Here is a 23,867-nt window from a genome sequence, read left to right as displayed (position 1 = left end):
AAATAATCTGTTGCTGTGCCCTTGAGCAAGGCACTTAATCCTAATTGCTCCAGGTGCGCTGTACAATGGTGCCCCTGGGCGTGACCCCACTCCCTGCGGGTGTCTCACCAAGATGACCAGGTGTACGCAATGAAAAAGCAATAAAAGCTGTCAATTGATTGATTGGTGCCGACGCAAAACTGACAACATAATTCCCTGACCTATTCAGAACAGCTCTATCAGAGCAACTTTCAGAAAGTCATATATAACAGATGTTGATAAAACAAAAGGCAAACACTTGAGCCAAATTACAAATATTTATTCTGTGATACTGGTCAAGATTAATCACTCCACTTTTCACCATATCTTCAGTTTTGAACCTCCTGGGGAAAATGGAAAGAATGAAAGTAAGTTTGTGGAGAGATAAGACCATTAGACATGAAATAACAAAAACACATAGGCCTATTCATTGTTAATAACTGCCTAATAACCCCCACATATACATGTACACAAGGATGTAGGCTCTTAATTTGAGTCAGTTTGCTACAGCAGGAAAATAATCCAACAGCAACAGGAAATTTGAAATATTATGTGGATTATAATTAATGGAAATTATTTTAGGGGTTGATTCATTTTTTGCAATGAAAAATCAAGTCTGAAATTTTAAAGTGGAAACTGCAAACTTCAGAAGCATTTTTAAACCTCAAATACACTACAAGTTTTACATGTCATGCATTGCAGGAAAGTTATCCTCCAACAGGGTGATCAAATTAAGATCCTACATCTGTACATACTGCACACACTCTCTTACCCCAAAGTGCTCCCAGCCTGTGATCTCTGAGTAGAAGGCGTCTCCAGGACAGGAAGTCTTAACCAGCTGTCTGTGGCCATACAGGGTGAAGTTACCGACCAGTCGCCCGCCTCCCACAGCACAGGATGCCAGACGATCTCTCACCAGCTCCATGGTCTGCTGCGATGGCAAGCTGGAGGTGTAGTCACCGATGAATGACACCCCGTAGCCCTTGGAGTTGTAGCCCTTAGTGTGGGCCCCTTGCCAGTGCCACCCACGCCCCTCATAGAGGTACCCGTCAGAGCCTGCCACAAAGCTGAAGGCAAACATCGGCAAGGGATGAGTCATTCATCATGAGTGATTCATCATCAAGTCACATTTTGCTTGGTAAACAACAATTACCAGAATTGGACAGCTAATTTCTAACCTCTAATTATGAGAGCGACCCAGACACACATACACACATACTGTATACTCAAACTTGACACATTACATAAGAATTGTGGTTTGCGAGGAGGCTGTGTAGTGTCCAACTGTGCAGCACCTTCAGAAAGTATTCACATTCCTTTACTTTTTCCACATTGTGTTACAGCCTGAATTTTACATTTATTAAATTTAGATTTTGTGTCACTGGTCTACACACCCTATAAGGTCAATGTGAAATTATGTTTTTAGACATTTTCTAAAATTCCTTAATAATGAAAAGCTAATATGTCTTGAGTCAATAAGTATTAAACTCCTTTGTTATGGCAAAGTGCGAGTCATAATTCCCATGACACCTTCTAGCAAAATCTGAAAAGCGGTTCCTTCATTTATTCCATAGGATATTTTTAGATTCACTTAAAATAAGGTCTGTGTTTCGTGTAGGCTTACACCACCGTGCCAATTTAATAACTGTGTAGATATCCATAGGACAAGGTAACTCTGATCAATAAGGGCTAAATATAAGCGAAGATCATTTTTTTTGTAGAGTGGATTTATGAAAATATGTTGACAAACGTTACCTTATCCTAGTGAGATTTACACGGGTATTAAAACGTCGAGGCGGTTTAAGCCTGCACGAAACACAGACCTTATTTGAAGTAGATCAAGACATTCTCTATGGAAGACATGAACGGTAAAATAACGAAGGAACCCCTTTCAAGTTCAGCCGCAAGTTATTACAGGAATTATAACGTGTCAACTATTTCTCTGTAAACCATATACCTTTGACTAATCCGGAAACTATCACCTCGAAAACAAAACGTTTATTCCGTTCCTTATTTTATCTAACGGGTGGCATCCATGAGTCTAAATATTCCTGTTACATTGCACAACCTTCAATGTTATGTCATAATTACGTAAAATTCTGGCAAATTAGTTCGCAAAGAGCCAGGCGGCCCAAACTGTTGCATATACCCTGACTTTGCGTGCAATGAACGCAAGAGAAATGACACAATTTCACCTGGTTAATATTGCCTGCTAACCTGGATTTCTTTCAGCTAAATATGCAAGTTTAAAAATATATACTTGTGTATTGATTTTAAGAAAGGCATTGATGTTTATGGTTAAGTACACATTGGAGCAAGGACAGTCATTGATTGATTGTTTTTTATAAGATAAGTTTAATGCTAGCTAGCAATTTACCTTAGCTTACTGCATTCGCGTAACAGGCAGGCTCCTCGTGGAGTGCAATGTAATCAGGCGTTAGAGCATTGGACTAGTTAACTGTAAGGTTGCAAGAATGGATCCCCCGAGCTGACAAGGTTAAAAATCTGTCGTTCTGCCCCTGAACGAGGCAGAATGTTCCTAGGCCGTCATTGAAAATAAGAATGTGTTTTTAACTGACTTGCCTAGTTAAATAAAGATTAAATAAAGGTGTAAAAAAATATATTTAAAAAATTGGCGCCCAAAAATACCGATTTCCGATTGTTATGAAAACTTGAAATCGGCCCCGATTAATCGGAACCTTACAGTTAACTAGTCCAATGCTCTAACACCTGATTACATTGCACTCCACGAGGAGCCTGCCTGTTACGTCGACCTCTACTGTGTACTACACATACCTGTATCCAATATCGTCCCAGCCCCGGTCATCCTGGTGAAAGCGTTGCATGGACCTCATGTCTGCAGAACACTGCTGAAAGGTGAGACAAGGCTGGCCAGGCTGGTAGGTGTGGTGGATGTACATGAACGAGAGGGGGAGGGACAGGGGGGTGGGAGTGCCCCGATATGGTGCAGCCCCCCACTGACACCGCGGGATAATGGCTGGACAGTCTAGAGGTAGGGCAATCCAGAGAGAGATTGAGTTTTAACATCTTTATCCACTCCTTTTTTCAACAATAACACCATGTCTCAATTATTGTTACTATTTGTGCTTTCTTGGATCAAAGTCAAAATTATTCCAATAAATGTTGACCTATCCTTTTTAGCTTTCCCTGCACTACAGTAACCCTCTCTATCTCCACTCTCTCCCTCTGCAGTGGGGTTTACTTACCCATATATCTGTGGACAAACTCCTTTATTCCTTCCCTCACCACAGCTGTCAGCTCTTCCTTTTCCTGTGCCAACATCGTGGAGTGGTCGATCAGTCTCCTCTGTAGGACCAGGGATCTCACCACCTGCCTCTGCAGGAGGTGGGGCCTGGCCAGTTCTCTGAAGTTCTCCCTGCGTAGTTGGCTGATCAGACGAGGAGCAGCATCCAGTCCTTCCCCCTCAAGATGATGACAGTAGTACCTCCTCAGTAGGCTGCTCAGCTTGAGAGGACGCTGGGACTGAGCTGAGACCTCAATCCCCAGAATCACACCATCCATACCGCCATTAACCAGGGCATCGGTGGCGAGGGAGGGCTTGTCGGAGAGGGTGAAGACCTGAGGCGAGGTCACGTCGTCCCAGCAGCCATCAGGGCCCAGGCGTTGGGAGAGGAGAGAGCTGTGGAAGCGCTGGAAGGACAGACCCAAGTTCCTAGCCAGAGTGAGGGGGTACAGGCCACAGAACCGACACCTCGTCTCAGACAGTAGCCCAGCTTCAATACCCAGGAGGACTGGGCTCATAGCAACCGTGGTGCCATCAGCAGTAAGGACAACCCCTTCCTCTATACCTCTCTCTGTCACCTTGTGGCGCATAGCCCTGCCAATGAAATCTGAGAGATTGGAGTCCATGACTGGTGCCTCTGAGGTGCTGTCCTCCCTGATAGTGCCCAAGAAGTGCTGCATGAACTCATCTCTGAGACCGGCTGTCCTGCGCAGGCCTCTCAACACATTTACAGGTTCCAGTCCAGGGTTACTGTCTTCTACCTGCTCCAACACTCTGATGAAGTCGTCCATATGCTGGGAGGACGTGACTGAAATCAGAAAACAAACTAGTTTACATTTGATAATATTCAGCATCACTTTTCTATAAACAGAAACTACATACTGTTCTGTAATGTGTATTAATAACTGCACCCTATATTGCCTAAAATAGCATTTTCTTGCAACTTCTTCCTCTAAGTAGCTGTAATGCATTTCCTTGCTGACTTTCTTGCTCTCTCTCGAAAAGAGTTTGACTGGTCATGACCTCTAAATAAATAGGAAAAAAGTGAACACAAACAGATTGAGTTACCTTTGGTATCACTGTGAGCACTGACCAAGACCACAAGAAGGGTCAGACACCATTTCCGGTGCGGTTCCATTGGGGAAATCATTGAGTCTTCAACGCCCTGTGCTCCTGACATGTATTATGCATTGCATCGCCTACCTTGGAACATTTATAGGAAGGCAAACACATGAAGTGAATTATGCAACCACTGTACAAACAGATACGGTGCTGATTAATTTGAGCCATTTATTGAGGGACATGGTGTGGGAAATTGGCAACTGTTAGGTAAGTGTGTGTGGGCATGTGTGTTTGTCCTTATGGCTCAAGGTCTTTCTGAATTTAAATGTTTCAATGTTTACCTTATTGCATTACACCATTGCCACTATTACAACCTTTAGGTCAGCAATTTATTTTTCCCCTTCTCCTCGAGTACTTTGCATAGACTGTTGTTTCATAATATCTCAATATTAAACAAAATTCTGTTAAAAACTACTGTACAACATCACATTGTGTGTTGTGTTTAGGTAACAGTCTCTATTTAATAATTGACAGGTCTGTGACGCATGAGAATGCAAGCGTGTTCTTGTTCCTTTTCCAAATGGCCCTGGAAATACACAGCAAGAACTCAAAGGAAATTCCCATGCATCATTTAACAGGATTCTTTTTTTTAAAACATGCAATTGACATTAGGACATCTTGCATTTTTTTGAACTTTTTCAAGGCATGTAATTTAGATTACACATGTGGCAACCGCTATGTGTCAGATGAGCACATGCACTGCTGATCACAGATCAGTGCTTTACTAGAACAAGACACGTGACCAGAACAGGAAGTCACCAACACAGCAGCAGGCTGAAAACATTGAAACACGGTAAGGGGTTTTAGGTCTTTGTATAAGAATAATTAACTAAATAAATATGTTTAGCTTGTTAACAGTGTTAATGACTGAGTTTTGGCTTTTTTGTCGTCGAGTGAGTTCGCTAGCTTGCTTGACAATTTTAGCTAGCTAAATTATCACTAGCTAGCAGCTACATTAGCTGGCTATATATGCTAGCATCCAACATACTCTATCGTCCGCTTTCATCTGCGCTAGCAGCCACTTTGATGTTTCTTCAATGCAGTTAGTTCCTCCTAATTTACAGAATCGTCGTTGGCTAATCTCTTTGCATATGTACTGCAGGTAAATATTTTCTGAAGCCCGCGCATGCGCCGAAACTGGTCCTCTTGAGGCGCGGCTACCTGAATCCCAAAACAACATCCATAGGCCCTACTCCTTTCACCTGATTTATGCGCGAGGCACGTGACTACACAGCGAGCTGTGACGAATTCGAGAGGTGTGAGCCATACTACCGCATTAGTTAAGATTTAAAAAATTAAAAAGATAACTAATAAAATACTAACTTGTTAAGACAGATAGGTACACATTGTGGTTAAAGATCCTGCCCTCTAGGCTAGTTGAAAGTGTTGCCGCTTATCTATCTATATCTAATCCTATCAGATCTTCACCTGCCTAGGGTAGTGGTGAGGGGTTGATTTGGAATTGACATGGCTAGCATATTATCACTTCAGGCTATTTTACTTCTATTTACAGATCATTCTCTTTCAGAAAATGGACACTCGGTTCACGAGAGGAAAGTCAAACATCCTGGAACGGCCTCTAACCCGTCCCAAGACTGAAGTCAGTGTGAGTGCCTTTGCACTGCTCTTCTCTGAGATGGTGCAGTACTGCCAGAGCCGCGTATACTCTGTGTCCGAGCTGCAGCAACGCTTGGCAGACCTGGGTCAGAGCGTTGGCGCCAGTATGCTGGACGTGCTGGTGCTGAGGGAGAAGAATGGGAAGAGGGAGACCAAGGTGCTTAACATACTGCTCTTCGTCAAGGTATGTGCTTGCATGGGCTCAAGGTAGATAAGTTCATATGTAACAGTCTCATAAGGTGTAACACTTGTCATTATGCCCATGCATAAGTACATGTCTATAATTTTCAATTTGCTTCATATAGGTGTCAGTATGGAAAGCTATGTTCGGTAAGGAGGCAGACAAGCTGGAGCAGGCCAACGATGACGACAAGACCTACTACATCATAGAGAAGGAGCCACTGATCAACGCTTACATCTCTGTGCCCAAGGAGAACAGCACACTAAACTGTGCTGCATTCACCGCTGGCATCGTAGAGGCCATTCTCACACACAGTGGCTTCCCTGCCAAGGTCACAGCCCACTGGCACAAGGGCACCACGCTCATGATCAAGTTTGATGAAGCTGTGATAGCCAGAGACAAGGCCCTGGATGGCAGATAGATGAGAGAGTGTTTGTGTACACATGCTAGAATAAGAGAATGATGAAGTTGATCATCATTCTCACTAGGTCTCAATATGCTCTGCCGTGTGAACGAGCCAGTAACTTGAGATATGGACTGAGTGAGTGGTCTGTCTGTAGACAAGTCTGCATAGGAGGAGTTGAGTTGTGAGTATACAGTATATTGAGAAGTGAAACAGGATGTCTTTTTATTACCACATGAGAGAGAGTAAATATGAATGAATGATTAGAATGTTAATCCCAATTCTGAGCTATTATATTTATTTGGTCCAAGAAGAGTTCATATGAGACAACATTTATAAAGGTCAATGTTTCTTGTGAATCTCCTCAGTCAGTCAACCCTTATCTAATGACTTTGACATTCTCCCTGACAGTGTATCTTAAACCATCTCTTAAGACTGCATAGGACGTATGTGAACGTCATCTCTTTTGTTTTTGATATCTCAAGACATTTCTGAAACACACAAAGGACCAACACATTGAAAATATGGACTGCAGTATAATACACCAATATGTGCAATGGTTTACCCTCCAACTGAGTTCAACATGGTGAAATTAAAGACTGTCATTGTGTTCCCTAAACAAATTACATTTTAAGCTATTCAAAATATGTGAAAGTTATCAGTGGTCATTTCCACAGAGCATTATGTTGGCAAAAATGTCATGGCTCAGGGGTTTGTAGGTGTAGTTTCATTTTACACCTTTATTTGTTTCTATCTAGACATGTTTGAAATACTTTTACTGTGTATCACCATGTGTAAGCATTTTAGCAATTAACTGATTAAAAGACTTGCTGAGTAATTCTAAAGATCCGGTGATCATATGAGGAAAATTGATGAATCCAGGGCTGTGTTCAATTTGTTTGAACGTTTGATACGTTCAACAATTTGTACTTAACATTTTAGTCATTTAGCAAACGCTTTCTCTAAATTTCTTGTACGTTTTTGAACAGAGTGTGACGTACATTTGCTCCGTACGGTGGGTGTGCCGGGGTGTAGCTTGAATAAATTAGTGACATTTAAAGGGCAGCGGATACATTTTGAACCCATAACCCCTCCCCGTTTTTCAACTGGTTCATTATGGCACCGTTTCCGTTGTACTGAACGCAGCCTAGCTTTGATCATTTGACTATCAATGCAATGGGTGGGGCTAATGGGCTTTGACAAACGCTATCACGAATTAGATATTTTGAGACCAATGACCATTTTCCGGACAACATGTCACATGGTGATTGTCATGTGACCATTGGAAGCTGCGGCTTTGCGATTGTTTGTAGAGCGCAGCGTCCCTATTCTCCTGTAAGTTGTTTCCTCAATGTTTAGCTTTTTGACAGTCCTAAAAGATCATTTCTTAAATTGTATTTTTCTTAAGAATTCATTCATGTCCTGCAAAGCATCGCCATGGCATCAACGAACTGTAACTGCATCCAAGACGGTACAGGTTGGTCATGCACTTCAATGTATCAGTCTAAACCTAATTTTCAGAAGGATAATGTATTTGTTGTATAGTGTTAAATGAGAAGGCTGTATGTCATCTGTGAGTGCCCGGCATCGCAATATGATCATAATAGGCGAATTGTATGTCAATAACGCTTCCATTGCTGTTTCATACATAGCCCAAGAATATAACGTCACTAAATGTTATTTTCAGAGGGGAATTGACTGACAGCCAAATAATCCATTTGAACATGAATCGATCCTCAATTGCGGTACGGTTCTAGAAACATTAAGCTTTCTACTTTAATATCACCAAAATAATTTCACAAATGCAAAATATACACTTACTGTACACTGTTTTAACAGTTGCAACCAGCAGTATTTTTCAGTTGCAACACGTTTGTGGCGTCCTTGTTCCCACACAGGTGTTGGGAGACGCAGATAGCTAACTAGCACAGGTAGTCGCCTCCGACTTCCGTAAACAAACATCATCTATAAAATGCCGTTTAAGCTAACGTTACATAAATCAATAACGTTTTCACTGATTATGACAATCATCAAACTAGGTATGATTTATTCTGTAAATGTCTAGTGTACTTTTACAACCTTTGCTTTGAGTAGAAATTCCAGTTTTGATTTGATACATACAATCTCATATTGCTTTTTAAAGATGAAGAAATCAATAACTAAAATCAGTGATTGTTGCAGAAAAGTGAAAATATGCATTTATTTGCAATAACTTTAAAGAAATTATAATTTCAAGTGCAATTTGTTCTATATAAAGTTAGACAATGTTTACATAAAGTTGTACAATGTTTACAATCTTAAATTGTATGCCAAATCAATGTTTGTATTTTTAGTGCAACAGTTCCACATTTTAAAGTAGGTACTAGGCACAACAGTCATTTATTTATACGTCTCTAATTTAACAGCTAAGAGGCCCCTTCAATTATTTTCTATTTTGGCTTTGTTGAAGTCCTTCTTTGTCATCCCCAGACAAGCTGAATGGTACCATCTCCTGAGGTAATAGACTCAACTGTTCAACACTTAAAGCCAAATGTTTAATACCCCTGTTATTCCCAGAACACATTCTGGAAAGTCTATAGATTCAGTGGTCACTTTATTAGGTACAACCCCCCTTTGCATCAGGAACAGTGTGAATTTAAAACTGTTGATGAAACTGGGAAAGGAGATTTTTCTTTGCAACTCTGCCTAGAAGGCCAGCATCCTGGAGTCGCCTCTTCACTGTTTGCAGGTACTATTTAATGAAGCTGCCAGTTGAGGACTTGTGAGGCATCTGTTTCTCAAACTAGACACTCAAATGTACTTGTCCTCTTGCTCAGTTTTGCACCTGGGCCTCCTACTCCTCTTTCTATTCTGGTTAGAGCAAATCTGCACTGTTCTGTCAAGGGAGTAGTACACAGCGTTGTACAAGATCTCTAGTTTCTTGGCAATTTGTCGCATGGAATAGCCTTCATTTCTCAGACCAAGAATAGACTGATGAGTTTCAGAAGAAAGTTCTTTGTTTCTGGCCATTTTGAGCCTGTAATCGAACCCACAAATGCTGACGCTCCAGATACTCAACTAGTCTAAAGAAGGCCAGTTTTGTTGCTTCTTTAATCAGAACAACATTTTTCAGCTGTGCTAACATAATTGCAAAAGGGTTTTCTAATGAACAATTAGCCTTTAAAAATTATAAACTTGGATTAACTAACACAACGTGCCATTGGAACACAGGAGTGATGGTTGCTGATAATGGACCTCTTTATGCCTATGTAGATATTCCATTAAAAATCAGCCGTTTCCAGCTACAATAGTAATTTACAACATTAACAATGTCTACATTGTATTTCTGATCAATTTGATGTTATTTTAATCGACCAAAAAATTATTTTGCTTTTCTTTCAAAAACAAGGAAATGTCTAAGTGATCCCAAACTTTTTAACGGTAGTGTATGTTATGGTTCACTCTTAGTCTTCCTTGCAGTATCTCCACTGTGGAATGTCCATGTTGATCCTCTTGGTTGTCTTGGTCCTCTTGATCCATCCACCGGTCTTCTTTGTTAGTCAAGCCTGACCCCTTCATCCTGTAGTTTTTTCCTGTAATTTAATTTAATATGACTGAAGATGCAGAATTTTATGCCAGGCCCCTTCTAATAGGGTATAATAGACTCGTTAGAACTTTGACCACATGCCCTATATACGGATTACATGCCATCTATCAAATCAAAACTGGAATTTTTACTCAAAACAAAAGTTGTAAAAGTATGCTAGACATTTATAGAATTAATCATATCTAGTTTGATGATTCTTTGACAATTGGCAAATTAGTTGTTGAGTAATATAGCTTAAATTGCATTTGAAAGATTTTGTTTCCATCAAAACAAAGGTTGTAAAAGTATGCTAGACATTAATAGAATAAACTATATCTATTTTTGTTTCTGTGACAATCAATGAATTAGTTATTGATTTTTACTATTTTAAATGGCTTTTGGTGACTGACTGTTGACGAATATAAAACCAACTTTACCTCGGTCAAAAACAAGCACTTTAACATGGAAATATGGCAGTGGGAACCCTATAAAGATGTATTAAGTGAACTTTTTTGTTTTTGGAAAATTATTTGTTGATATGGAAATTAAGTTCCATGTTTCCAAAACTGTATCCCTTGCAAGTTCTATTTGCTTTTAGAAAGAGCTTCAGGGCTCTGTCAGAGCCTTGGACTGCCCCAGCTAACAAACGTTCACATTCCCACAACTTTAGAGAAGTTAAGTCTCTTTAGTTCATGAACTATCTTTTTTCATAGGAATGTTTCCGTGATGTGCAAGGAATGTTTCCAAGAGACCATCCCACTTAATGTCAAATATAACTTGGTTGCCATGCTCTCCAGAATTTGAGATATTAATGTTCTAGGCACGTTTCATAAACATTGGGCTCCCGAGTGACGCAGCGTTCTAAGGCACTGCATCTCAGTGCTAGAGGCGTCACTACAGACCTTGGTTCGATCCCGGCCTGTATCACAACCGGCGGTGATCGGGAGTCCCATTGGGCGGCGCACAATTACCCCAGCATCGTCTGTGTTTGGCCGGGGTAGGCCGTCATTGTAAAATAAAAATGTGTTCTTAACTGACTTGCCTAGTTAAATAAAATACAAATGATTGTGTCCAGTTTTCTGAGGGTAAGGAGAACATACACAGAACATGGTTGCCATGTTGTCAGAACATAAGTTAATGTTCTAGACGAGTGTCATGGGAACGTTGCAAGAACATTTCTGTATCAGTTGTCAGGACATCGGCTGATAATTTACAGAGCTTTCTGTGTAGTGGTTTAATGTTGTTGGGGCATGTTAACCTGTTTTAATGATATTCCTGAATCACTATGATCAATAAAATAGATTTTCTTGAGTACTTTTTAACAGAGGTGATATTTACTTTAAATTGCATTCGCTCTATTGCTTAAGCCTATCAAGTTGTTTCATCTATATAAATGCTAGATGAAGGAGGGGTTAGGGTTTCTTCTGGACAGGGCTTATTGGCCTAACTATACTGGCCCATTAAGCACATGCCCAAGAGATATCATTATTGGGACAGTGGTTAGGGCATTCGTCATTGGTAATGGAGACCTGGGTTCCAGACCTGCTAGGAGAGTCACCCTACTTACTAATTCTTAGCAATATACACTGAGTGTACAAAACATTAGGAACACCTTCCTCATATTCAGTTGCACCTGCTTCTGCCCTCGGGAACAGTCTCAGTTCATTGGGGCATGGACTCTACAAGGTGTAAATTGTTCCACAGGGATGCTGGAACATTTTGACTCCAAAGCTTCCCACAGTTGTCAAGTTGACTGGATGTCCTTTGGGTGGTGGACCATTTTTGATGCACACGGGAAACTGTTGAGCGTAGAAAAACCCAGCAGCATTGCAGTTCTTGACACTCAAACCGGTGCACCTGGCATCTTCTACCATACCCCGTTCAAAGGCACTTAAATCTTTTGTCTTGCCCATGAATGTCACAAATACAATCCATGTCTCAAGGCTTAAAAATCTGTATTTTTAACCTGTATTTGGTGCATGTGACAAATAAAATTTGATTTGAGATGTAGGTGAGGAGACAACAGGTGTAGACCCTAGAGTGAAATGCTTACTTACAAGCCCTTATCAACAATGCTTTAAGAAGTTAAGAAAATAAATAAGTGTTAAGTCAATTTAAAATAAAAAATAAAAGTAACATAGTTAAACAGCTGCAGTAAAATAACAAACGTGGCTATATACAGAGGGCAATGGTTACAGAGTCAATGTACGGGGGCACCGGTTAGTTGGGCTAATTGAGGTAATATGTACATGTAGGTAGAGTTAAAGTGACTATGCATAGATTATAAACAGAGTAGTAGCAGTGTAAAAAGAGGGGTCAGGGGGGGCCTCCCGGGTGGAGCAGTGGTCTAGGGCACTGCATCGCAGCGCTAGCTGTGCCACCAGAGACTCTGGGTTCGTGCCCAGGCTCTGTCGTCCGGGTTAGGGAGGGTTGGTAGGGATATCCTTGTCTCATCGCGCACCAGCGACTCCTGTGGTGGGCCGGGCGCAGTGCGCGCTAACCAAGGTAGCCAGGTGCACGGTGTTTCCTTCGACACATTGGTGCGGCTGGCTTCCGGGTTGGAGGCGCGCTGTGTTAAGAAGCAGTGCGGCTTGGTTGGGTTGTGTTTCGGAGGACGCATGGCTTTCGACCTTCGTCTCTCCCGAGCCTGTACGGGAGTTGTAGCGATGAGACAAGATAGTAATTACTAACAATTGGATACCACGAAATAGGGGAGAAAAGGTCTGGGTACCCCATCTACACTGATTTGAAGTAGAGTTAACAGGTAATAAAGGATCATAACTTTCAGTCTGTCATGGAAAGAGCAAAGTTGTTAATGTTTTTCATGCTCAGTGTATGTTAATGTCATTATTTGACAAGTTACAACACACCTACAGTGTAGTTGGGCCCTTTCCTGTCCAGAAGAAACCCTACCCCCTCCTCCCTAGGCACTTGTGTAGATCTGAAACAACTTGATAGGTGTAAGGTTGGAAGTAATTGGGTGAATGCACTTTCAGCTCTGTTAAAAGTACTCAGGATTTTTTTTATTGATCATAGAGATTCAGGAAAACAGGTTAACATGCCTAACCAACATTAGACAACTACACTGAAACCCCTTAAAATGCCTAAATAAGTAGCCCTAAATCACTAAAACACTATTAACCAATACAGGTATTTCAGTTTATAAAAAATGGATACCTTTATTTATATAACTATTCAAACCCTTTGCTATGAGACTTCAAATTGAGCTCAAGTGCATCCTGTTTCCATTGATCATCCTTGAGATGTTTCTACAACTTGATCGGAGTTCACCTATGGTAAATGAAATTGATTGAACATGATTTGAAAAGGCACACACCTGTCTATATAAGGTCCCACAGTTGGCAGTTCATGTCAGAGCAAAAATCAAGCAATGAGGCTGAAGGAATCGTCCGTACAGCTCCGCGACAGGTATGCGTCGAGGCACAGATCTGGGGAAGGGTACCAAAACATTTCTGCAGCATTTAAGGTCCCCAAGAACACAGTAGCCTCCATCATTCTTAAATTGAGAATGAGCGGCCAGCTCTCTTCTTAGAGCTATCCGCCCAGCCAAACTGAGCAATCGGGGGAAAAGGGCCATGGTCAGGGAGAGCAGAGCTGACAGAGCTCCAGAGTTCCTCTGTTGAGAACCTTCCAGAAGGATAACAATCTCTGCAGCACTCCACCAATCAGGCAGTTATGGTAGAGTGGCCAGACAGAAGCCACTCCTCAGTAAAAGGTACACGACAGCCCGCTTGGAGTTTGCCAAAAGGCACCTAAATGACTCTCAGACCATGAGAAACAAGATTCTCTGGCCTGATGAAACCAAGATGAACTCTTTGGCCTGAATGCCAAGCGTCACATCTGGAGGAAACCTGGCATCTCCCTACGGTGAAGCATGGGGGTGGCAGCGTCATGCTGTGGGGATGTTTTTTAGCATCAGGGACTAGGAGACTAGTCCGGATTGAGTGAAAGATGAATGGAGCAAAGTACAGAGAAATCCCTTGATGTTAACCTGATACAGACCTCAGACTGGGGGGCGACGGTTCACCTTTCAACAGGACAATGACCCTAAGCACACGGCCAAGACAACGCAGGAGTGGCTTCGGAACAAATACAGGGGTGCCAAGCTTGTAGCGTCATACCCAAGAAGACTCAAGGCTGTAATTGCTGCCAAAGGTGCTTCAACAAAGTACTGAGTAAAGGGTCTGAATACTTATGTAAATGTTTTTTTATTTTAATTATTATATATATTTTTTTATACATTTACAAAATATCTTAACCTGTTTTTGCTTTGTCATTATGGGTTATTTTGGGTAGATTGAGGGGGGAAAACAATTTAATCAATTTTAGAATAAGGCTAACATAACAATGTGGGGAAAAGTCAAGGGGTCTCTACTTTCTTATTGAATGGGCTATATCATACCTACTGATCCAATGCATGCTTTAATTATAGTAAAATATACCACATCGCTTTCCCGCTTCCTCTTTTTCAGCAGCAATATCAAGCTATGAGTGCTCTTTTCAGATATGCCTTCCCTATGTTGTATGTAGAAACCCATGTCTGTCATTGATTCTCTCTCAGAGAAGGATGAGCTGTTCTCGCCTGTGAGCAGCTACAGGTCCGATGACCTCAGTGGCAGGAACCCCCGGGTCACCAGTCTGGTAGGCTCAGAGCTCAGGCAAGAGCAGCAGGAGGAGGCACTGCGGAGGAAGCTCAAGTACTTCTTCATGAGCCCCTGTGACAAGTACCACGCCAAGGGCCGCAAGCCCTTTAAACTGGTCCTGCAGCTGCTCAAGATCCTCATCGTCACTGTACAGGTTAGCCTTTACTGAACTGAATAATTGGTATTCATGGGGCTTCTGTTGATTTTCATTGTTTTAACCTTTAATCCCCTGTCACTCCCTTCTCTAGTTAGTCCTGTTTGGCTTGAGTAACCAGATGGTGGTGACGTTCAAGGAAGAGAACACAGCATCCTTCAAACACCTTTTCCTTAAAGACTACCGGGATGGCTCTTCAATGGCAATCCACACACAGAGTGAACTCTATAGCCATATTTATTATGCTGTAGATCAGGTAATAGTATCTCAGTACGCAACACTAAACAGAGACCCACAGATGAGTGACTTCTCAACCCTCTCATTGTGTTCTATGTTATGCCTTGTGTTATTGCTGTGTTTTTAAATTATATTTTGTCTTCCTTGTCTGTCTATATGATGTCATGCTATTAGTATAACTGTATGTTACCTATTCCATTCATCATCCTTTCTATTTTCTTTTCGTCAGTACCTGGCTCTACCACAGACATTAGTGGGGCGGTATGCATATGTGTGGGGTGAGGGTGTGAATGGGAGTGCCCTCTCTCTGTGCCAGCGGTACTACAAGAGGGGCATCATCGACCCCATCAACGACACCTTTGACATCGACCCCGAAGTTATCACCGGTACCCTGGCCGCATTCTCCTTTTTTCTGTTCATTAAGTTGTCTATCAAATTCCCCCTCCATGTATTTCACATCAATCTGTCAGTTTTGTTTTTTAAAATCCACTGCCAGTTGTCTTTGGCCCATTAGGAAGTAACTGTTAGTGAGTCAAAGCTCCACATATGGCAAGAGTTGCCCTCTAACCGTGCCCTACTTTCAGTACTGAGAATAGATCCTGTCCATAAAAGCATTAACCATATAAGTTCTATTTCCACTAACATCAGCAAAATAATAGAGAGCTGGCCAAATGGACGTCTTCTTTCCGTTTCACCTGCTGATTTCACAAAGATAGTTCGTTAGCACACAGTTTTTTTATGTGTTTTGGCAACGGACCATTGTTTGAAATGTTATCAAAAGCGGTTGAGTCAAGGTTTGGCAACTAGACAGAAGTAGTTTAAGATAACCTTGAATTTCAAAATGTTGAAGTTGTGAAAGTATTTTCCATTGGCTTTGGGGAAAAAAAGTGAATAACAGAATACTTGCAAGTGTCAAATGTACACTGAGTGTAGAAAATATTAGGAAGACCTGCTCTTTCCATGACAGACTGACTGGGGGAATCCAGGTGAAGCTATGATCCCTTATTGATGTTACTTGGTTTAATCCACTTCAAGCAGTGTAGATGAAGGGGAGGATAAATGGATTGTGTATGTGTGCCATTCAGAGGGTGAATGGGCAAGACAAAAGAATGAATTGCCTTTGAACGGGGTATGGTAGTAGGACCTGTTTGTGTCAAGAACTGCAACGCTGCTGGGTTTTTCATGCTCAACAGTTTACTGTGTGTATCAAGAATGGTCCACCACCCAAAGGACATCCAGCCAACGTGACACAGCTGAAGGGGTTCAACACAATATTAGGAAGGTGTTCGGTATACTCAGTGTATATAATTCTGGAAATAAATCTTCTGGATTTCTGTTTTTGTTCCTACTCTCTCTCAACTTGCTTTTATTCCATCCTTCTGTCTTTTTCAGATTGCATTGGTGTGGACCCACTACCAGACCCCCCTCCTCCTGATTACAGTGACTACAAGAACTTCATTCTCCAGTTTCACAAGTGAGACACACAATGGTTTCCCTTGCTCCCTCTTCCCTTTTATTCTTGCATGCAATTCCTCATGGGGTTTTGAATCCCATTTTTGTAAGTTTGTCAGTCCTTTCTTATGTTAATGTATTGCTTATGGTAATGCTTATGTAACTCGAGTCGTTTCAGCATTAAATATCAACATGGAACATTACTGGGTAATCACTTCTCCATTGAGATTACATGCATTCCTCTTACTGGATCTTGGTCTCCAGGCTGATCAATGTGACCATTCAGTTCCAGCTGAAGGCCATAAACATCCAGACCATCATCAACAATGAGATCCCTGACTGCTACACCTTTGCTATTATGGTGAGATGATCTACCAATTTCACCTGAACAGCCCAGTTTCCCCTATATGCATTTCAATTGTGGCCGCCACAAATGTTTTAAGTGTCAACATAAGCGTGTAAATACAGATATAATGTATGTAGAATATATATATATATATAATGGCGCAATATATTTAAAAATAAGATCATCTTTGAGAACTAACAATCACCAAAAAGAAACTAGGCAGTCATGGCATGTGGCCCCCACTGATTTTGTTATAATTTGAGTTACTCCGATGGCATAAGAACACGGCATAAACCATGGCGAAATGTGTAGAAGTGCAGGAAATTAGCTTTAAAACAGCAAAATTGTCTCCGCAGCCAAGAGCAGGGCCTCTAAAACCGCGCCATTGGCCATGCCCACTAGCATGCCACACCCCTTCGCCCAACTTTGCCACCTCTGCTGAAAAAATTCCTAGGGGAAGCACTGCTGCCCCATATAGCCCACTGTATCTTAGACAGCTGTTATAAAGCCAGGGTTTGTGTTGTAGCTAAGTTTAGTGTGTGTATTGTGGCTGCTGTCAGGTTGTCCTGGATAACAAGGCTCACAGCGGCCGAGTGAAGATCAGCCTGCTCAACCATGCCTCCATCAAGAAGTGCAAAGACCCCAACGTGTGGGGACATGGTGAGAGAGCGAGGATGGGGGGGGGGGGTACTGACATTTTTGATGGAGAGGTAAAGCTTGAGATTGATTCACTTCTTTCCTGCTATTCCTTACTAGCTGTTTGCCTCTTCCTTCCCTTCACTCCCTGACTTAATTCAAACACCCCTCTCTTCTTCCTCCAATAGCGGAGAACTATGCACGGGAGGCTTTTGACGTGCTGGTGGCCATAGTGTGTCTGCTGTCCCTGCTGCTGTGTGGTCGCTCCATCCTCAGAGGAGTCATCCTACAACATGTAAGACCAAGGCTGAGCCCCAAAAGTCTAAAACGTTGTTACATTGTAATTATTTGAACAAAAATATAAATGCAACAATTTAAAATTGACTTATAGTTCATAGAAGGAAATCAATCAATTGAAATAAAATCATTAGGCCCTAATCTATGGATTTCACAAGACTAACAAACAAATGATAGTCCCACTAAGCGCAAACCAGATGGGATGGCGCATCGCTGCAGAATGCTGTGGAGTCATGCTGGTTAAGTGTGCCTTGAATTCTAAATAAATCAGACAGTGTCACCAGCAAAGCACCCCCACATCACCTCCTCCGTGCTTCACGGTTGGAACCACACATGTGTAGATCATCTGTTCACCTACTCTGCGTCTCACAAAGACACGGCTGGAACCAAAAATCTCAAATTTGGACTCTTCAGACCAAAGGACAGATTTCCACCGGTCCATTGCTTGTTTATTGGCCCAAGCAAGTTGCTTCTTCTTATTCATGTCCTTCAGTAGTGGTTTCTTTGCAGCAATTCGACCATGAAGGCCTGATTTCACGGAGTCACCTCAACATCAACTGTTCAGAGATGTCTCTTTAACTTTGTGAAGCATTTATTTGGGCTGCAATTTGAGGTGCAGTTAACTCGAATGAGTTTATCCTCTGCAGCAGGGATAACTCTGTCTTCTTTTCCTGTGGCTGTCCTCATGAGAGCCCGTTTCATCATAGTGCGTGATGGTTTTTGCGACTGCGTTTGAAGAAACTTTCAAAGATCTTGAAATTTTCCGCATTGACTGACCTTCATGTCTTAAAGTAATGATAGACTGTTTCTATTTGTTTATTTGAGCTGTTCTTGCCGTAATATGGACTTGGTCTTTTACCAAATAGGGCTATCTTCTGTGTACCACCCTACCGTGTCACCACACAACTGATTGGCTCAAACGCATTAAGAAGGAAAGAAATTCCACAAATTAACTTAACAATGCACACCTGTTCATTGAAATACATTCCAGGTGACTACCTCATGAAGCTGCTTGAGAGAATGTCAAGAGTGTTCAAAGCTGTCATCAAGGCAAAGGCTGGCTACTTTGAAGAATTTCAAATATAAAATATATTTTGATTTGTCTAACATTTAAATATTTTTTGGTTACTACATGATTCCATATGTGTTATTTCATAGTTTTGATGTCGTCACTATTATTATACAATGTAGAAAATTGTAAAAATAAAGAAAAACCCTGGAATGAGTAGGTCAACTTGCGACCCCAATTTCATATCAATCAATCAAAAGTATTTATGAAGCCCTTTTTACATCAGCCGATGTCACAAAGTGCTATACAGAAACCCAGCCTAAAACTCCAAACAGCAAGCAATGCAGACGTAGAAGCACAGTGGCTAGGAAAAACTCCCTAGAAAGGCCAGAACCTAGGAAGAAACCTAGAGGAACCAGGCTCTGTAGGGTGGCCAGTCCTCTTCTGGCTGTGCCAGGTGGAGAATATAACAGTACGTGGCCAAGTTGTTCATAGATGACCAGCAGGGTCAAATAATAATAATCACAGTGGTTGTAGAGGTTGTAACAGGTCAGCACCTCTGGAGTAAATGTCAGCTGGCTTTTCATAGCTGATCATTCTGAGTTAGAGACAGCAGGTGTGGTAGAGCGAGAGAGTCGAAAACAGCAGATCCGGAACAAGGTAGCACGTACGGTGAACAGGTCAAGGTTCCTTAGCCGCAGGCAGAATTGTTGAAGCACGACCAGGTGGACTGGGGACAGCAAGGCCATATCAGGCGACCCCCACAGGGTCGCGACACCTAGTTTGGAAACCGCTGGTTTATTCTGTTCATTTGTCTGTCCCGTCTCTGTGTGTTTCTGACAGGAGTATGTCCAGTTCTTCAGACACAGACTGAATCACAGTGTGTGCTGGGCAGACAGGATGGAGTTCATTAATGGCTGGTTCATCCTGCTCATCATCAGTGACCTGCTCACCATCACCGGCAGTTTCATCAAGATTGGCATAGAGTCCAAGGTAATACAGAACAATGCATTGCTTTTAGTTTCATATCTTTCCAGGCCTGCACCAGTCACCCCACCGTTATAATTAGACAGAGCAAATAATATAATTATTAATACAAATGATTTAATTATTAATACAACATTTTTAATTAACTCTGTCCTTCAGAACATGTCATTGTATGATGTGTGTGGGATTCTGCTCGGTACCTCAACTCTGTTGGTGTGGGTGGGAGTCCTCCGCTACCTCAGTTTCTTCCAGAAGTACAATGTGAGTGACATAATCAGTCATACAAAAATGCACACATTGACATTTAAGTTGAATGGCTTTCTGAGGAGATATTGCGTCACTTCCCACCTCTTTTTCTTTTTCCATGTGTAAATTAGTCTTACGTTTTCTCTCTTCCTCATTCTCAGATCCTGATTGTGACGCTGCGGGGTGCCTTCCCTAATGTAATCCGCTTCTGCCTCTGTGTAGCTGCCATATACCTGGGTTATTGCTTCTGTGGCTGGATCGTGCTGGGTCCTTACCATACCAAGGTATTTGATCATGGACAGGACGCACACACATGTATTGTTAATGAATAATAAAAATACATCACAAATTGATGAAACTGTGAAGAGTAAATGTGTTCTAATACACCAACTCATCCTCTCTGTCCCCGCAGTTCCGCTCTCTGTCCATGGTGTCAGAGTGCCTGTTTTCTCTGATCAACGGAGACGATATGTTTGTGACGTTTGCGGAGATGCAGAAGAGTGGCACGCTGGTGTGGGTGTTCAGCCAGGTCTACCTCTACACCTTCATCTCCCTCTTCATCTACATGGTGCTCTCTCTCTTCATCGCTCTCATCACCGGAGCCTACGATGCCATCATGGTACTGTGGGAGGGGAGGGGGGGGGAGTGATAGAAGGGGAGGATGAGCGATGGCGGGTGGAATGAGTGAATGGAGAAATGCAGGACAGATGATTTAGTGACATTAAAATAAAAGATGGAGTGTTGATGAGTGCCGTATGGGGGGAAAAAGGGTGCAATGTACAGGAAGTAGGATGGAAGATGATTCTTTACAGTAGTTTTATTAAAGCACTCTCTCTCTCTACAGGCCCAAACCCAGGAGCCGATGCACATCACAGACCTGCATGCTTTCATAGCCGAGTGTACTGATACACCTTGCTCTGGAATGTTCACTGGCCCAGAGGCATCCTCCTGTTCATTCTTCTGCTGCTGTGACTGAAGAGAGAGTGAGTATTTTCGTGTGTGTGTCATTCAGGGTTTGATGTTTTTGTAATCTCAATTCCATTGACATAGATTGGTCATTTCTCCATTTCAGATCCACCAGTGGGAGGATGTCTTCTAGGTGATCTGACCTTAGACTACACTGTCCTCTGTAGGATGTGGCATGTCGGTGCATTTCAATTCAGACTGGTACAGTACAACGTACATGTTACTAACTGCTGTACACTGCACATTAATATTTAATATGCCAGTTCATTGGGTTTTTATAGCTAACAAGCTACATTCATGTGGCTAGCACATTCTGATAGCTAATTCATGACAGCAATATAGCTAGCTGTCCTTTCAGAGAGGAAACTGATTTTGCACAACATACTGTATATCTGAATGTTTTACTAAATAGGAGTTGTATTTATGGTGCAGTTTTGATTTATATTGTTGATAAGCCTTTGTTGAATTGGGTCTGCATGACCCTATGACTGAGGGATGGCAAAGGTTTAATTGTGCTTTACTGTGCCTGGGGGCCCTGAATGTTATGATTGATTGTCCTCTGAATCATGTTTATGACAGAGACACACACTAACAGACAGGCTGAAACATGCACACCGTTATGTACTGTATTTTTAGGGGAGGCTACTCACTCTTTGGTCCTTTGTTCCCTTCTCCTCCTCTGGATGGGATGACTACATGTTCAAGGACAGGACCTGCAGCCATAGTTAGTCATCCATATGTATGAAGCCTTTGGTGTAAAGAGACAGGTGATCCTGACCTGAACACCAATGCACTGCAAGACAGCTATAGTGGGTTTTATAGTGCACCCTACAGACTCCATATTGCTGAGGAAAAGCCACTTTTTTTAAACAATGCTAAATGTTTTAACCACCCTTATTAATTATTTTGTTGGATGTCTTGCAGCTGACTGAAATACAAGGCCAGTAAGGGATTATTTTATGAGATATGTCTGACATTGTTATATTGAATTCAGTGGTAATTTATTGAATCTCTCTCTGGGAAAATTAATTCTGCAAACCAGTATGTGGTCCAAATCATGATTCACTGAAGGAAAGGGACTGAATTATCATATTGTATCTGTTTTTATTTGAAAAACCTTTTGAAGTGATAATGTAATTTCATTGTATGAAATGTTATGAAAGCTTATAGTGATGTTCATTAGGTGAAAAAAGGACTAATTGCACAAGATTTGTAAGCGATCAAAAGGAAGGGAAGAGTTGGACAAATAGAGAAATCATTGATGCCTACCCAGAATGCACTGTTTCTGGTGGTGTTTTTCCATTACATGTTTTCAAAAAGGATTTATTCAAGTATGTGTTGATGACCAGAAATGTAATTTTTTTCCATTCTTTGAATGTTTTTACTTAGTACATTTATCTTGCATTGAGATGATCAGATACGCATGTACGATGAGTCGTGATAACAGAACATGAAGCGGTGCTAATGTCTCATGGCATGCAGCACAGTGGCGCAGCAAATTACATGTAAGGGTTGTAGTACTGTATTTCTTAACTACATGTTTGTTATACTCTGATAATGTGATAATTTCTGATGTTTTTCTCATTGTTTTACTTTTTGTTTTAAAAATGTTGTGGTTAGTTAGACTGATACTAATAATTTTAGTATGGCCAAATTGCTCAATGTCTACATTTTGAATGAGCGTCTCGCTTGTACATATTTTTTAGTTTTTTTTAAAGCCGTTCTCGTTTCATGCACTTTTTATTCAGTACATTGCATTCCTCTGTGTCTAATGCCAGTAAACCACCTCCAATTAAAACTATTAAAAAGCGTGCTGTTTTTCTACCAAGCAGAAGTCCTATTTTCTGGTGATGTGGTCCATGTTCCTGTTTTTCTGCTCTCTCTCGTCAAGGACATTTCACATTTAATCCTCCTCATGGTCACTGACGCAGAACAACCATTTCATTTTGTTAGTTATATCGGTTGAGTGCTCGACCTCAGTGCTCGACATATTCAATCAATCCCAATCTCAGTCTGCTGTGCCCACATGCTTCAAGAGGGCCACCATTGTTCCTGTTCCCAATAAATCTAAGATAGCTGAGCTAAATGAATTTCACCTCCTAGCACTCACTTCTGTCATCATGAAGTGCTTTGAGAGACGACTCAAGGAATATATCACCTCCACCCTACCCGATTCCCTAGACCCACTCCAATTTGCTAACCGCCCCAATGGTTCCACAGATGACGCAATCACACTCCACACTGCCTTAACCCATCTGGACAAGAGGAATACCTATGTAAGAATGCTGTTCATCGACTACAGCTCAGCATTTAACACCATAGTACCCCCCCCCCCCCCCCCCCCCCCAAACTTGTCATTAAGCACCTCGCCCTGTGCAACTGGGTCCTGGACTTCTTGACGGGCCGCCCCCAGGTGGTGAGGGTAGGAAACAACATCTCCCCCCCTCTGATCCTTAACACTGGGGCCCCACTAGGGTGCGTTCTCAGCCCTCTCATGTACTCCCTGTTAACCCATGAATGTGTGGCCATGCACGCATCCAACTCAATCATCAAGTTTGCAGACGACACTACAGTGATAGGCTTGATTACCAGCAATGATGAGGCAGCCTACAGCAAGAAGGTGAGGGCCCTCGGAGTGTGGTGTCAGGAAAATAACCTCACACTCAACGTCAACAAAACAAAGGAGATGATCGTGGACTTCA

At 41.8% G+C, this 23,867-nt stretch overlaps 3 protein-coding genes across 6 annotated transcripts; 2 read left to right on the top strand and 1 right to left on the bottom strand.

The window, feature by feature from the left end:
- Positions 1-283: 283 nt before the first annotated feature.
- Positions 284-8,533, bottom strand: LOC129826370 (N-acetylmuramoyl-L-alanine amidase-like). Of its 2 annotated transcripts, none has more exons than XM_055887030.1 (6): positions 8,428-8,533; positions 4,352-4,486; positions 3,246-4,091; positions 2,815-3,025; positions 791-1,085; positions 284-362 (listed from the first exon to the last, which is right to left on the bottom strand). In XM_055887030.1, exons 2-6 carry the CDS (start codon positions 4,461-4,463, stop codon positions 348-350), a joined length of 1,479 nt encoding a protein of 492 aa, XP_055743005.1. In that variant the 5' UTR covers positions 4,464-4,486; positions 8,428-8,533; the 3' UTR covers positions 284-347. The 2 variants fall into 2 exon arrangements, with proteins under 2 accessions (XP_055743005.1, XP_055742994.1); XM_055887019.1 differs by lacking the exon at positions 8,428-8,533 and adding an exon at positions 5,394-5,512.
- LOC129826374 (trafficking protein particle complex subunit 5-like) lies at positions 5,112-7,451 on the top strand. Of its 2 annotated transcripts, none has more exons than XM_055887045.1 (3): positions 5,112-5,198; positions 5,934-6,206; positions 6,328-7,451. In XM_055887045.1, the coding sequence occupies exons 2-3, from the start codon at positions 5,937-5,939 to the stop codon at positions 6,622-6,624; spliced, it is 567 nt and encodes a 188-aa protein (XP_055743020.1). In that variant the 5' UTR covers positions 5,112-5,198; positions 5,934-5,936; the 3' UTR covers positions 6,625-7,451. The 2 variants fall into 2 exon arrangements, with proteins under 2 accessions (XP_055743020.1, XP_055743029.1); XM_055887054.1 differs by lacking the exon at positions 5,112-5,198 and adding an exon at positions 5,573-5,661.
- Positions 7,723-22,976, top strand: LOC129826359 (mucolipin-1-like). 2 transcript variants are annotated; one of them, XM_055886997.1, is made up of 15 exons: positions 7,723-7,941; positions 8,015-8,083; positions 14,754-14,989; positions 15,084-15,245; positions 15,456-15,612; positions 16,619-16,700; positions 16,943-17,039; positions 17,585-17,684; positions 17,849-17,955; positions 19,810-19,959; positions 20,113-20,214; positions 20,361-20,483; positions 20,612-20,818; positions 21,044-21,182; positions 21,272-22,976. In XM_055886997.1, exons 2-14 carry the CDS (start codon positions 8,044-8,046, stop codon positions 21,173-21,175), a joined length of 1,695 nt encoding a protein of 564 aa, XP_055742972.1. In that variant the 5' UTR covers positions 7,723-7,941; positions 8,015-8,043; the 3' UTR covers positions 21,176-21,182; positions 21,272-22,976. The 2 variants fall into 2 exon arrangements, with proteins under 2 accessions (XP_055742972.1, XP_055742982.1); XM_055887007.1 differs by lacking the exon at positions 8,015-8,083 and having other exon boundaries at positions 7,725-7,941.
- Positions 22,977-23,867: the final 891 nt, after the last annotated feature.

The sequence above is a fragment of the Salvelinus fontinalis genome, chromosome 2, assembly GCF_029448725.1.
Source record: "Salvelinus fontinalis isolate EN_2023a chromosome 2, ASM2944872v1, whole genome shotgun sequence".
NCBI classification, from domain to species: Eukaryota; Metazoa; Chordata; class Actinopteri; order Salmoniformes; family Salmonidae; genus Salvelinus; species Salvelinus fontinalis.
The sequence above is the reverse complement of the archived record's forward strand: the minus strand, read 5'-3'. Positions and strand labels throughout refer to the sequence as shown.